General features: G+C 38.5%; 1 protein-coding gene across 12 annotated transcripts in view; it reads right to left on the reverse strand.

Annotated features, from left to right (window-relative positions):
• KIF1B (kinesin family member 1B) overlaps positions 1–15,356 on the reverse strand; it is a 145,595-nt gene that overhangs the window by 81,601 nt on the left and 48,638 nt on the right. For 5 of the 12 annotated variants that reach the window (XM_032301545.1, XM_032301548.1, XM_032301543.1 and 2 more), the window contains exons 6-14: positions 14,488–14,666; positions 13,841–13,952; positions 11,458–11,535; positions 10,690–10,755; positions 9,983–10,000; positions 5,444–5,519; positions 4,676–4,754; positions 3,417–3,559; positions 2,419–2,460 (exon numbers count right to left, since the gene is read on the reverse strand). In XM_032301545.1, the coding sequence (XP_032157436.1) occupies positions 2,419–2,460; positions 3,417–3,559; positions 4,676–4,754; positions 5,444–5,519; positions 9,983–10,000; positions 10,690–10,755; positions 11,458–11,535; positions 13,841–13,952; positions 14,488–14,666 (793 nt within the window). The remainder of the gene's footprint in view (positions 1–2,418; positions 2,461–3,416; positions 3,560–4,675; positions 4,755–5,443; positions 5,520–9,982; positions 10,001–10,689; positions 10,756–11,457; positions 11,536–13,840; positions 13,953–14,487; positions 14,667–15,356) is intronic. The other 7 variants (XM_032301549.1, XM_032301547.1, XM_032301552.1 and 4 more) reach the window with 3 other exon arrangements.

Here is a 15,356-nt window from a genome sequence, read left to right on the forward strand (position 1 = left end):
TTTAGATTTCCACTGCTCTTAAATCCCAGCAGTTTATACGGGTACAGGAAAAAAGATGAACATTTATTTATCAGTGATATCAACCTGGCCCAGTATTTTATAGCATTCAGCAAAAATTGTCAAGAAGATACTACAGTTAAAACAAAAATCTGTAGTGTCCTTTGTATAGCAACATTTCAACATGCTAATAAGAAGCACCTTCAAAATATGCTTTTTTTTTTAAAAAAGGAGAGGTAAATGCAGAAATCTCAAGAATTTTGTCTAAGTTCTGGTTGAGAACTCAGGGCCAATTACCTCAACATGGAAGAACAATTAGCAAATTAATGAAATTGGGAGAGTTTACATTCATCTATTAGAGCAAGCAAAAATCAAGGCTGATTATTTGCTAATTATTCAAAGTGAGGCTCTTACTCTGCCAAACAGTACTACCATGAGTCCCTGGTAAGCCGAGTTCCTACTATGAAATTCAAGTTTCAGGGACACACTTTCACTTACTAAGGTCTTTAACAGAACTATAAGTTTTGTTTTCAAATTTAGTTTTGACAAAAAGACCCACAAACAACAAAACTCATTAATTTGCTGTTTGTATTTCCTTCATTCGTCTTCTTGTCAAATAGACACTAGGGAAAAACTGTAGGTATTGATGGATTCCTATTTTACAATTAGCTCATGTTTGGAAATTTGAGAAAACCTACATTGCTTAAAATTCATACCAAAACTAAGCTAAGTTTTCTTTAAATGACACAAGTCAATGCAGAGTCGGAAAACATTAGTATTTGCTCTATCCGTGGTCTACTCATCTCTACTGAATCAAAGCCAGTTCTTGAAACCCCTTAAAACCAGTGGCTGCTTCAAGACAGTTTGAAAACCACCATCTGCAAGTGCAGAACATAGGAAAACAAGCAAGTTTCTAAAGGGGATAGGAACTGGAGCAAAAAATCCGCCACTAGGTGACGGCAGCAAGGTAGGAAAGAATAGGACAGGGGGAGTTCAGAAGGTCCAATGGACACATGCAAGCCCTAAAAGCAATTAAGAGTAGTAGATTGAAATGGAAATTCAGAAGTAGTCAGGGCTGCTTTCCTGCTTGGAGACAAAATTAAAACTTAGTCATGCATAGTTTTTTGGGAGATGCCGCAAGTGCTCAGAAAAGAGCGAGGCAACAAGCGATAGCAGCACCACCTGGGGCACAAACGCAAGAACAAGATGATCTCTTTCTCACATCAGTATCAGTCAGCTTTGGAAATCTCAGACAGAGCTGTTCCGGTCCAACAGTCACTCTGTATGGGAGTGTCACTGTGTCGTCAAGGCCTGGGCTCATCATGGCAGCCAGGGCTACGTTTGCTTTCTCCTATCGATGTCCTCCCTTCAAGCCCTATTATATGCCTCATTAAACGAATAAGCAAATCAACTAAAATCTAAAACTCAGCCACCACAAAGTCAAGATTCTTCATTTCTTCTAAGATAAAAATTCCCTCATGAATTATCTTAACAGGGTAGGAAGTCATGTCCTCACCAACTTAATGGTATCTATGGAGAGAACGAGATGTGATCCTTCATGAAAATGTCATTTTGAACACATATTTTAGACACCCAAGTTCTTAAAATCTAATCTGTAATTCCAGAAAAGGAGGGAAATAAAAGTCTTCCTAACCACCATGTAAGCTGAGGCCCAAAATATGGAGGAAACTAACTTAGCATCAGCCCAGGTGAGTGCGAACCCAACACTCCGAGCTACTCAGCCATGGACAGGTCAGCCAACTGGGAAGTGACTGTTTTTAACTGTACATTCACCAAGGCTCAGAATTACAAAGCTAATTTAAAAGGATTTTTCTGTTAAATGATCAGACCCTTGAAGGATCTCAAGAGGCCAAAAAGGCATAGTAATGACTTTAAAAACCAAGGCTCTGAGGTTACACTATCCAATCTAACTACACAGGAACCACGGGCTCTCAGTAGCAAATTAAGCACCCCAGGCAAGCGGTGTCCTCAAGGGGTAAAACAGGCATAATGGAATCTTTTCCAGAATCAGGGACAGGATTAAATGAGATAATACATACTCAAGGTCCCTGGAATGGGGCCCAGCACACTATAAACACTCAGGAAATGTGAGCTGCTGTCATCACTATCACCATCCCGTATGACTTTGGATTCAGTTTAATCATGTAAGTGGAAAAACTGAACAGCAGAAGCAGCAAGAGACTCTCAAGCCTCTAAACTACTTAACCCACAAACCGAAATTCAGCAGTGTTCGCTAAATGGAGAAGGGCAAAACCAGGATCGTTTCCGAATCTACGGTATGCTCTGTCTGGGATTTCCCTGTTAGGGTTGCTGGCATGCAAAGCTCATTTTAAGGCTGATCCAGCAGAGGCAGATTAGCAAATCAGAGTACTGGAAATAACCAATACATGGAATACACACATTTGCCTCCGCTTCCAGAGTAATCATCAATCAATGGATCAACTGAAGGTAAGCAGGAGGGAAAATACAAGAAGGGTCAAAGTTCAGATTCAGAAGTGACACAGAGAGGGAACAGAGCAGCATTTGGCATTGGAGAAGATGAAAAAAACTAACACTTAGAATACGTTATCATTTTGCACACTGTATTCACTTAAACTCAGGTGCTAGTCAGTAAGAAGAACTAAACTAGAAGAGACTTTAAAAATCTTACTAGAATTTCAAACAATATTAATTTTTCACTCAAAAAATAAAAATATGCTTTATCAAATAAACCCCGTATACCATTCTACCTGAATCACCCAGTTAACTTCTGATTAGACATTATGCAGGCAGATCACGGAGGTTAAAAAAAGACTCCTTTTAAGACAACACTGTAAAATAATATTCTCTGGAAGTCTAATTCTTGAATTTGACAGGAAATGGATATTTTTGCCTTCATGTGTTCATAGGGAGCCGGGTGGGGATTGGTCCTCAACCATTTTGCAGGAGGGGAAAGATACCACTCCAAGGTAAATCTTAATCCGAAAGGGGACTGGAATGGTAGGTTTGTTACACATGTATTACCACCACTGCATTAATCCAGAGAAGCCCCTAATACAAAAAGAAATTTTCAAGTAACGATTTTATGAAGTGATTAATTTCTCAGTGAGAATAAGCTCATCTAAAATGAAGATCTAATAAAAAATATAAGCAATAACATATTTACATTTTAAAAACGAATTTCATGGGTTCAGCTGGATAGACTAGTACATATTACATAAAGGAAAATTCTGAGATCATTTTCACTGTTTTTTTTTTTTTTTAAATAAAAAACAAAAACAAAAAAACCATTTTCCACCATCTGACTTCATCATGTGCTTTGAATCTAGGTTTAAAAACAAGCACCCTTGTTTTTAAACCTAGAAGAGAACCTAGAAGAGGAACAGATCAGAGTTCGTGCTGATCCTTAATTCACTTACTATCAATAATATCTCCCAGGCCCTGAGCACGGAGAAGGTCCTTCAGCCGCGTCACCTCCTCCTTCAATTCGCGGACCAGTTTGGCGTTGGGGTCCTCATTGATAACAGCGTTGCACTTAATTTGTTTTGCACGGTCTGCATATCTATATCCAGAAAGAACATTAATTTTTGCCATTCCTCAGATACTCTACTTCTCCTAAGTAATGAACCATTACTTCTATCTCTAAATCAAACGGCTTGAGCATTTGCACACTTCATGAGCCTTACTAACAGTAGGTGCATCAGAAAATTTTATAGTATCTTATTGAGTCGAGGAAAAAGGCTCAGATGAATTTTAGTGATTTACTCCAAATCATAAAAGAAATAAACACCAGAAAGAGGACCTAAAATGCATTTGTCAAACTGTACAGGGTTCTTTCCATCTTTCTATCACCAGGAGAAGAGTAGAAAGTCCTAGATTAAAGTAATGAAAACTATTCATATATAGAAATACAGCTGACCCTTGAACGACATGGGTTAGAGCTACATGGGTCCACTTATAATCAGATTTTTTTTTCGATAAATATAGTCCAGTACTGTAAGTGTTGTCTCTTCCTTACAGTTTTCTTAATAACATGTTCTCTCCTGTAACTCACTTTATTCTAAGAATACAATATGGCATTATATACATATACCTACACAGGTATATGTATATGTATATAATACAACGTACAACATACAAAATATGGCTTAGTCAACTGTTTAAGTTATGAGTAAGGCTTCTGGTCAGCAGCAGGCTATTAGTAATTGAGTTTTGGGGGAGTCAAATTATATGCGGTTTTCCAACTGTGCAGAGGTTTGGTACCCCTAACCACTGTGTTGTTCAACAGCCAACTATATTCTATTAGTGAACAGTCTGCAATTTTTTTTAACACTACGTATACTCATAACTGTGTTACTTGTTAAGAGCTGAGCATCTCTATAATGACAAACACCACAAGGGAACTTCTTTTTACAGAAATGAAAATTGTAACAACCTGAAAATGAAATTGAACACCATAAACAGGTCAATTCTATTCCAATAAAAATCTCCCCCACCCAAATAAATAAAATAAATAAAAATGAAAATCTCCCCCAACCCATGTTTTCCCTGTTATGAGAGGGATGGATCATTACTTACATAAAACATTACCCAGATAGCATAAGAAAACCAACGGTGTAACAAAATGACTTATGGTGGCACAGTAATCTATTTAGCTATCAAGATCAATTGGGAGTACCTCAGAGTGCTCAAAGTTTCATCATAGTTGATATCTGCTGGGCTCAGAGCAGCAACCATTGCAGTTCGAGAATTGCCACCTAAGAAGATGAATCATGGTTATCGAAAATCATACACATTTTAGAAAGAAGATTTTATTAAATTTATGTCCAATTAGACAACACCATCTCGGATCTTAAGATTTAATCAAGAGTCAACAAATGTCTTGCATGCTCCCATGTCGGGCACTGTTACACCATTAATCTTGGTGTTTGGATCTACTGTGACAGTTTCCCTCTCCCACCCCAGTGAAGACTTCAGCCACTCCACCAAAATGCCTTTAGTGAGTCCAAGTCACAGTGACATGGACAGGCCAGCAGGCCATTCTCAGCCTCTTCCTCCTATCAGCGACATCTGACCTAGCTCATCACTCCCTTCTCGTAAGGAGAGAAAGAGGCTAACAGAACAGAGAATAAAGAGAATGACCTGGAGGTCAAAAACCATTAGCAAAAAGGTAACACGGAGTTTCCAAAAGAGATTTGAAGAAGGAGCAATAGTTCTGAAGCAGATGTGATTAGGAAGACAACCACACCAGTCCCTGTTCTGAGGTCAACATGATGCGGGAAAGAACCCTGATTAAAAAGTGAGCAAATCCAACCAACTTAAATCAAGAGTAACGTGGGTATCTGGAGATTAATTTTCTCCAAAACAAACACAAAAGACAAATGACCACAAAAGATAATCAGTAAACAGCGTTAAACAGATAACTACACACCAGTGATCAACATACCTAGATTTTCTCGAAGGAGCCAAGTAAGTACAGAATCCCTGTAGGGAATAAAATCAGTCTTCTTCTTCTTCTTACTCTATTAAACAGAAAGAAATGGTCTTAGCATTGTTAGGGAGGCAAAAGTCACATGAAAGACAAACCAGTCTAAAATTCCTAAGTAAACTACAGTAGAACCCCATCACTGTAGAAATTTAACATTCATGGCTTCAATTCTTCACAATACCCAAAGTTCATGCAATAATTTTTTTCCTTTTATATTTTATTTTGAAAAATTTAGAACATACACAACAGTTTAGAGAGTAGCATAATGACCTACCATCATGCAACTCCAACCATTATCAATACTTTGCAATCATGTTTCTATTATCCCTCAAACACTTTACACTTTTTCTTCCTGAACCATTTTGAATAAATTGCAGGCACCATGCCTTTTAATCCCTAAATATTTCAGCAGATAAGGACATTCTCTTACTTATTACAGTCACATTTTAATGACCGAATTCAGGAAATTTAACATCAATATACTATTATCCAATATCGTGTCTATATCATATCTTTTACAGCTGTTAGTGTTTTTAAGCAAATCCAATATTTCACCTATAAATAAATATTTTAGATACATATTTCCAACAAAGAAGAACGTTTTTCTTTTAAGCAGAACTGTAAGACCATATCACACATAACAAAATTAACAGTAATTCCTTAACATCGTTCTCATTTCTAAGCCTCAAACAATGGTATTTTACTTTTGCAGAGGGGCAAATATGAATCCTGGGCATTGCAGGTTAGATGTGTAGGAGCCAAGTCATTTAGTTAATGAATGTACTTGGCCAACCACCAAATCATCAAGTGGACTGCTGTATCTCTAACAACTCTTGTAAAAGTAATATACATTTGGTTTCTTTAGAAGGAAAGAAATAAATAAATCCAACTGACAGAGTTAGGACTCAAAGGTCTAAGACAATGATGTGATTTGCTAATCTGAAGATCTGTAGAGTCTGCGAGATGAATTGTCCGCATATACGTATCCAGCATTTCCTTATACAGCTGCGACCCTTCGCATTATCATGAAATAGAGCAAAAGGCACCAATACAAAGCCACTACTAAAATGGAATTATATCCTTTGAAAGTAAAAATTAATGCAAATCTTTTGCAGATACTAGTTACTGCAGTTTGTTCTGGCTGACGACTAAGTCGTGACAATTTAAGAAGCCACTAAAGGAAGCCAGGGTTCACTGATAAAACATCTCCCCCAGTCCTGGTATAATCAGAGGTTAAAGGTTAAACTAAGGATGATCTAGTTCTTGCGAAAGCATGGGTATTCAGAAAAAGAGTACTAAGTAGCTGACCGCTGGTCTGTTGAGGAGGAAAGGAAGCAGGCAAGGAGCACTTTAATTCCATCTCTTATCAAAAACATCCCCTCCAATTCATCCTAGTCCGCCCACAGACACACTTTCCACCAATGAGAAGGTCATTTCCCAGAGTAGGATCTATTGCTAAATGACACAGACCTGTAGGGAGAATTACCCCCTCTGTCTCCCACAGCTTAGTGGGAGAATCAGTGCACTGCAAAATTCCTGAGGCCTGAGACCTCAGTTCTTCCTTCTCTAGCCCCTCACCACACCTAAACACTCCACTTTGCCTACAGGTAGTACTGAAAATGCTGCAAGAACTAATTTATCAGTTACAAGGACAGCAAGCAGTACTATAAAAATAAGCAGTGTCTCTTTAGCAAACAATGTTCTATTTTCATTTTGGTCAATTAGACTAAATTAAGAAGGAGTAGCTAAATAAAGAACCATTAACAGAACTTCTACCTTTTCCATTTGAAAATATCTCAGAATTTTAGCTACTTCTTTTCTTTTTTTTTTTTTTTTCTTTAAGATTTTTTTTTTTTTTTTTTTTTTTTTTGGCAGAGAGAGATCACAAGTAGGCAGAGAGGCAGGCAGAGAGAGAGAGGAGGAAGCAGGCTCCCTGCCGAGCAGAGAGCCCGATGCAGGACTCGATCCCAGGACCCCGAGATCATGACCTGAGCCGAAGGCAGCGGCTTAACCCACTGAGCCACCCAGGCGCCCCAGCTACTTCTTTTCTATTTGCTCTCTTACATTATTAATCTCATCTATTCTCACAAATAAGGGCCTCAGTAATTACCTAAAAATGTTTACTTACTGACATCACTAGCCTCTCTAAAAAGAAGTACTATCAAATACGGACTGTGTAATCCTGTTTCACTCCCCAGTAGAAATAACAGTATATTTTAATTCACCCAAAATTATACTTATTACATAAAACTAAAATTTGTCTTTGATCTATTATAGTTATGGCATAGATGCAAAGTTCTAAACTGGATTTTCCAAAACTAATCCTAAAAAAACCATTTGCAAATGACTGCAACACAGAGCAATATGGGAAATATGCAGGTAAATACTTTGTAAACTTATCCTCTGGTTGATAATGAATGTTCAAAATGAGCAAATGGACAAGTTAGAAAAACCACTAAATTTTAACAGTTTTCATGTCTGGGGACTCAGATTAGGTATCTGAAGAATATCCACACATACATAAAATCAAACAAAAGACTTTTTAAATCTAAGGAAGCTTCTCCAATAAACCAAAAGAAACAAAACATTACTTTCTATTAAGTAATTTGTGTACAAGTAGAGAACAAACCTATATATTTTAAAATACGAGTATAAAATATTTCATTGCAGGGGCACCTGGGTGGCTCAGGCAGTTAAGTGTCTGCCTTCGGCTCAGGTCATGATCTCAGGGTCCTGGGATCGAACCCCGAGTCAGGCTCCCTATTCAACAGGGGGTCTGCTTACCCCATTCCCTCTGCCTCTCTCCTTCCGGCTGCTCATGCTCTGTCTCTCTCACTCTCAAATATTAAGTAACATCTTTTTAAAAATAAAATAATTCATTGCAGATACTCCCTTTATCTCCAATGTTATTCATGGGATTGAAAACTGTTGAGTGCTCTATTATTAATGCAAAATAGTACTAAGAAATTCTAGAGTATTTTTTTTAGAAATATAAGGAAAAGTCTATTGTATTGGATTAAAAGGATGCAAAAGAACTTTTTTTCTTAAAGATTTTATTTATTTGGGGCACCTGGGTGGCTTAGCCATTAAGCGGCTGCCTTCGGCTCAGGTCATGATCCCAGCGTTCTGGGATCGAGCCCCATACTGGGCCCCCTGCTCCGTGGGAAGCCTGCTTCTCCCTCTCCCACTCCCCTTGTTTGTGTACCCTCTATTGCTGTGTCTCTCTCTGTCAAATAAATAAAATCTTAAAGAAAAAGGATTTTATTTATTTATGACAGAAATATAGCGAGAGACGGAACACAAGCACGGGGATCTGGGGAGAGAGAGGAGCAGGCTCCCCGTTGAGCAGGGAACCCGGTATGGAGCTCGATCCCAGAAGCTGGGATCATGACCTGAGCCAAAAGCAGACACTTAAATGCTGAGCCACCCAGATGCCCCAAAGAGCATGTATTCTAGAGAGGGAGTTTAACTTGATTCTACAGCCTTCACTTTATATATAACCAAAGAGTAGGAAAAAAAATTTTTTTTAACAATTTAAATAATCCATGAGAAGAATAAATGAGACAAGATGGGATTGGGAGGGAGACAAACCATAAGTGACTCTTAATCTCACAAAACAAACTGAGGGTTGCTGGGGGGAGGGGGGTTGTGAGAAGGGGGGTGGGGTTATGGACACTGGGGAGGGTATGTGCTTTGGTGAGTGCTGTGAAGTGTGTAAACCTGGCGATTCACAGACCTGTACCCCTGGGGATAAAAATATATTATATGTTTATAAAAAATAAAAAATTTAAAAAATATGAAAAAAAAATAATCCATGACTTTTCATGATAGGAAACAAGATTATACAAAGAGGTTTTTTTTTGGTTTGTTTTTTTTTTTAAAGATTTTATTTATTTATTTGACAGAGAGAAATCCCAAGTAGATGGAGAGGCAGGCAGAGAGAGAGAGAGGGAAGCAGGCTCTCTGCTGAGCAGAGAGCCCGATGCGGGCCTCGATCCCAGGACCCTGAGATCATGACCTGAGCCGAAGGCAGCGGCTTAACCCACTGAGCCACCCAGGCGCCCTACAAAGAGGTTTAAGAAAAATATCCTAATACTTTCAAGAAGGCAGTTATGTTTTAGAAGAGTACCCATAAGAAATATCTTCATTGCCCTTTCAAGAGCTTTAAAGGTGAATTCTTCAAGTGACAGTCCCACAGATCACTAAGAGAAACATTAAAAAAACACAATGCAGACGCTTCCTCATTTTCCCTCTTGTTCCTTTATTCTGAATTCCCTCTCCAAAGCAAATCATGTTCTCTAAATTAGGTTTGGTGTACAGTCTCATGATTCGTGGTCACTCTGAACAGCAATTCAAAATTCAGAGCCAGAAAGCAAGTAACAAAAAGTTATTTTTCAAGGCTCCATTCCTACTTATGCCTCCATACATCCTGCTGAGGATTTACAATCATCACAATTGATTCTACAGCTAGTTCATTCCTACCAAACCCCTCCGTACCTTGCTGGTGCAGTTATCCTACAGATGAAGCATTTAAAAGAAAGAACACAGGATTAAGCCTTCAAAAAAAAGTACTTTAAAGCAATAAATTGAGTATGACTTTTCAGAAACAAGCAAGGAAGCATTTAATTCTTTTTAGGGATTCAAATGATGTACTAGAGTATACAATGACTAGTACCTCCTTAGCCTTTAATCTAAAAAATGAAGCCTGTGATACAAAACTGTTGCAGTTATAGTATCCCACTGTTAAAGAATAGGAAAGAATAACACAATTTTAAAAAATACATTATTGGCCCCCAAATCAACAGCATTCACCAAGGCAAATGCTTAAAAAAACTCCAAAAGGTACTGTAACCTGCTTTAAAAAGATTGTACAGGAAACGATTATGCAACAAAATCCTTGGTTTTGATGAGAGATCTGAAGTCAGGCTCAAAAAGCAACCAAACCCTAGGTCTTCGTAAATAGGTAGTTTTCAGTCTGGCCTCTACAGATCTATGTTTACTTTCACTCTCCTTGATCTCTTTTGTGTTCTGTAGAAAGTCAAAGTGTGTTATACCTAGTATCTTATCTGAAAAGCTCTAAAAGGAGAAAGCAAGATTACACAAAAGGGCCAAAAAAGGTCAGTCTTCATAAACACATAAAATATCATCAAGTACATTTGCTGAACAGTCAAGTTTTCCCATGTAATCAAGTATATAATACTTACCACCTCTGCCAAGGCTGAAATGACTTTGCCCAGTGTTGTGAGAGACTTATTAATATTCGCCCCTTCCTGAAATCAATACCAAACATGAAAGAATTATGATGAAGAGTATCTTCTACGGCCACATCATCTATAATGCACAGGATACAACTGAGCCTTAGGCTAGCACTCTTTGTTGACTTACGACCACAAATTCTAAAAACCTCTTTTAGTCCACAGTCTCCCCTGTTCACATTAATGCCACGCCAGGACCACACGCCTAACTCACAGTCCTGAGTATGGGCAAGGTGGCTTCCCCAAAACTTACGGACGCTGCCTTCTTCCCCCAACTCACCAACATGCGATTTCTGCTCTTGTTAAGTAACCATCCCTCTGGAGAGGGCTGTGTGTGTTCTCACATTTGGATCTTGTGTGTCCCTGTCCCAACAGTGATGCTTCCATCTAGCCTGTTCCTCAGACACCTTTCAGCTCTCACCTTGACCATCAAGTCCTCCTTAACTATCACTTTACATTACTTATCTTTCATTGACTTTATAGATCAGGCGTCAGCAAAATCTTTCTGTAAAGGTTTTGCAGGCCATGTGTTCTCTGTCACAAGCTCTCAGCCTCACTGTTAGAGACAACACATGAACAAATTTACTGGGACTGTGTACCAGTAAAATTTTATTTACAGCAACAGGTGTGGGTCGGATTTGACCTACTGGCCACAGTTTGCTGACCTATGTTACAGAACATTTATTGACTAGGTCAACTGTTTGATAAAATAAGTACCTTTAATCGAGTCCCCTTGGCACCAGTTGAATCAGCTCGTTCACTTCCCGCTAGATCCACCAGGCTGATTTTACTGACCTAGTCAAGAACAAGAACATTGGGGCAATTCAAAAATAAGCCAGGTAGAACCAGAAAACACCCAAAGGCAGGAAACTAAAAATTAGGCATGCAGAAGACTACAAATACTTGTTAGAGCTCTTACATATGGCACAGGGAGACACAGCATGCACAAAAGTTCACAGCAATTACCTTGGTTCCAAATAAGTCATTTTAAGATACACAGGACATATTTTATAATAGTGTGTCATAAAACTCATTAACCCATTAAATGGTACATTAAATATGAAGCCTCCAGCAACTGGAACCCTCACACACTGCTGGTGGGAATGTAAAAGGATACAATCACTCTGGAAGGCAGTTCAGCAGAGTTGTAGACCTACAGAGCTCAACATATGCTACCATAAGCCTCAACCACTCCACTCCCAGGTATTTACCAAGAGAATCAAGAGCAAACAGCCACATAGACTTGTACACAAATGTTCATGGCTTTTTCATTTTCATGCTTAAAAACTGTCAACAATTTAAATGCCCCCCAATAGGCAAGTTAATGCACTAACTGTGATCTAGCTACATAACGGAATACTAATCAGCAACGAAAACAAGTGAACTATTGTTGCACAAAACAACACAGGTGAATTTCAGAATTATGCTAAGAAAGAAGCAAGGCAAAAAAACAGCACATACTATTAATTCCATTCTTATAAAATTCTGGAAAGTGTAAACTAATCTGTACTGACAAAAAGCAGATCAGAACTGCCTAATAAGTACGAGGGTGGCAGGAGTGACACGGTTATTATAAGGTGGCATGAGGCAGCTTCTCAGGGGAATGGACGCAGCCACGACTTGGACTATGATATTGGTTTTACAGGTGCATACACATTAATCTGATTTTATACTTTATGTGTGGTCTATTGTACTTCAACAAATCAATAAAAGTTGTTAAAAAAAAAAATAAAGCTTTGGGAAAGTTAGACAAAAGGATCCAAAATGGATTATCAAAGGAACTGTGGTTATAGGATTAACATAATTATTTTTGTAGACGGGACATCATAGAAGAAAGGAAAAAATGTTTTTACTCAAGATGTAAATAGCATTAATATTGTAACTAGCTAAGCAATGTCAAGTTATCTGATCACCTATATGAAGGGTTTTTTTTAAAAATAATTTTCAGCTAGGGAGGCAAACCATAAGAGCCTTAACTCTTGGAATCAAACAGGGCTGCTGGAGGGGAGGTGGGTGTGGGGATGGGTACCTGGAGGACGGGCACTAAGGAGGGCCCGTGATGGAATGAGCACTGGGTGTTCTACATAACTTATGAATCACTAAATTCTACATCTGAAACTAATAACATGGTATATGTTAACTAAATTGAATTTAAATAAAAACTTTTAAAAAAATAAAATAATTTTCAGCTAAAAACAAGTCACCAAGTAAAAGGTGACCCCAGTTTTTAGTGATGTATCACAAATTACACAGTTCATAAGGCAAAGGATCTTTCATCACTACCAGTATAATAAATCTAACTTCAGGTTTAAAAATCCAGAGGCATGCTACTTAGATACACAGGCAGAGAAGAATTCAACATAAATTTATTACACAATAAATTCACATTTACTGAAAGGTTACTCTGAGTCAGGCACTGTTACATGCACCAACCTGTATCAATATTTAATCATCTTAACAATCCCATGAGCTTGGGAAAACTGAGGCACAAAGAGGTAAGTAACTTGCCCAAGGTAACAGTGCTGTAAAGTGGCAGAGGCACGATCTAAAGAAAGCAATTTAACTCCAAAGTCTACTACATTTAACTACTGTAGAAAAGGAGACAGTAACAAGCAAGGTATTCGAAGAGCATCACAGGCGCTGTGCAGTCCTTTGCTTTCCAAGGAAAAACACACCTTGTCTGCTTAACTGTTGCTTAAATATTTAACCCCTCAATAACATTATCAGGACTCAAAACAAACAAACAAACAAACAAAAATCTACATACCAAACAAGTAATTAAGAGATTCTAGTCAAGAAATAAAAAAGATTTTCTCTCCACAGAACTGCTTAATTCTTCTGAACAAAGTATTTCTGAGACCCAAAGTCTCTGTTTTCTCTTAACCCTATTATCTATCTTGCAATTTCACTCAAAAACCCAAAAAATTTCACTCAAAATTGCTTTTGGATGGGAATAAAAATGACAAGCAAAAGATACAAAATATTCTCTTAAGAAAAAAGGGTAACTTTCTCGGCTCCGTAAGCTGCAGAGAGTAGCAAGAGGGACTTCTGAAAAGCCCCGTTCCATACAACTCAAGCCCGTTCACTGACAATGTCCTACCTTCTCAGTGGAAAGGTTGGTCTCAGTATCATGTTTCTTCTGGGTGAAAACAATGGTAAACACAGCATGGGAACGGCTACTTGTTTCATTCATGTTGGTAGCTGCCACCGTCCTAAATAAACATAAAGGTGACATGTGACAATGGAATTCTGAGATGAAAGTTAAAATGGATAGCATAACTATAACAATCAGAAACAACAGCTTTAATCATAGATCACGAGATTGTCACTTGCACAAATTATTCTCAATACACCTTATTTGTGAGCTTATCAAGTCATCCCCAAATCCAAAGGTCTCCCATCAGAATCATTTTTTATACCTCAGTGTCCCTTTCAAAACCACTGGGGCATTTAATTTGTATTCTTTATTCCACAATTAATTCCATGGGCATATAATTATCCAACATTTTACCACAACCTAATCAAAACCTGATATTTTAACTTAACCAACATTCTGCCATGTTTCAGCACTGCATTATTTTTGATGAGAAGAAGCCCTTTCTTTTCACCCCAGCACAGCCAAGGGTTCAGAGGATCTACAATTAAAGCAACTTTCCTAAGTATAAAGGTGGTCTCAAATCCTTAACTGGGAACAAAGGACCTGAAAAGGTGCCAAAGCCTTCAGTCATTAGTCTATTTCTACCATACCTGGCTTTGTTCCCAGCATCCATGAGGTCAGCAATGTCTGTGTAGGAAGTGACTGCCAGCTTGGACAGATCCTCCACATATGGGCCAAGAAGTGGGTGTTCTCGCACACGCAAATGACCCTTGTTTTTTGGATTCAGCAGGTCTCGTACTCTTTCACAGTAAATTTCCATGTAGCTCACCTAAGAATAAATTATTAAGTGAACTGGAGGACTTGGAAAAAGAAATCCTATATATTAAAAATTCTTTTTATACTTTTATTCAAAGTTCTACAGTTGGGGCGCATGGGTGGCTCAGTCAGTTAAGCATCTACCTTCAGTTCAGGTCATGATCCCAGGGTACTGGGATTGAATCCTGAATCAGGGTCCCTGCTCAGTGGGAAGCCTGCTTCTCTCTCTCCCTCTGTAGCTCCCCTGCTTGTGTACTCTGTCTCTGTCAAAAAATAAAATATTAAGGGGCGCCTGGGTGGCTCAGCGGGTTAAAGCCTCTGCCTTCGGCTCAGGTCATGATCTCAGGGTCCTGGGATCGAGCCCCGCATCAGGCTCTCTGCTCAGCAGGGAGCCTGCTTCCTCCTCTCTCTCTGCCTCCCTCTCTGCCTACTTGTGATCTCTGCCTGTCAAATAAATAAATAAAATCTTAAAAAAAAAAAAAAAAAACAGCTCTACAAGGAGAGATCAACAATCTTTACAAAGAGAAATGCCTTAGGTCTAGTCCATTTCATTCTATTAACAGTCACACAGACATCGCTGTCTAGCTTAGAACCGGCCTTCTGACGGACTCAGGAAAGAATAGGAGCTAAGAAGGCTACCTCGGCAGTCAGCAGCCACTACCTAAGTCAGAAAAAATACCATTTTTAGTAGCAGCTTACCAGT

This window comes from Mustela erminea, chromosome 10 (genome assembly GCF_009829155.1).
Source record: "Mustela erminea isolate mMusErm1 chromosome 10, mMusErm1.Pri, whole genome shotgun sequence".
Taxonomy (NCBI): domain Eukaryota; kingdom Metazoa; phylum Chordata; class Mammalia; order Carnivora; family Mustelidae; genus Mustela; species Mustela erminea.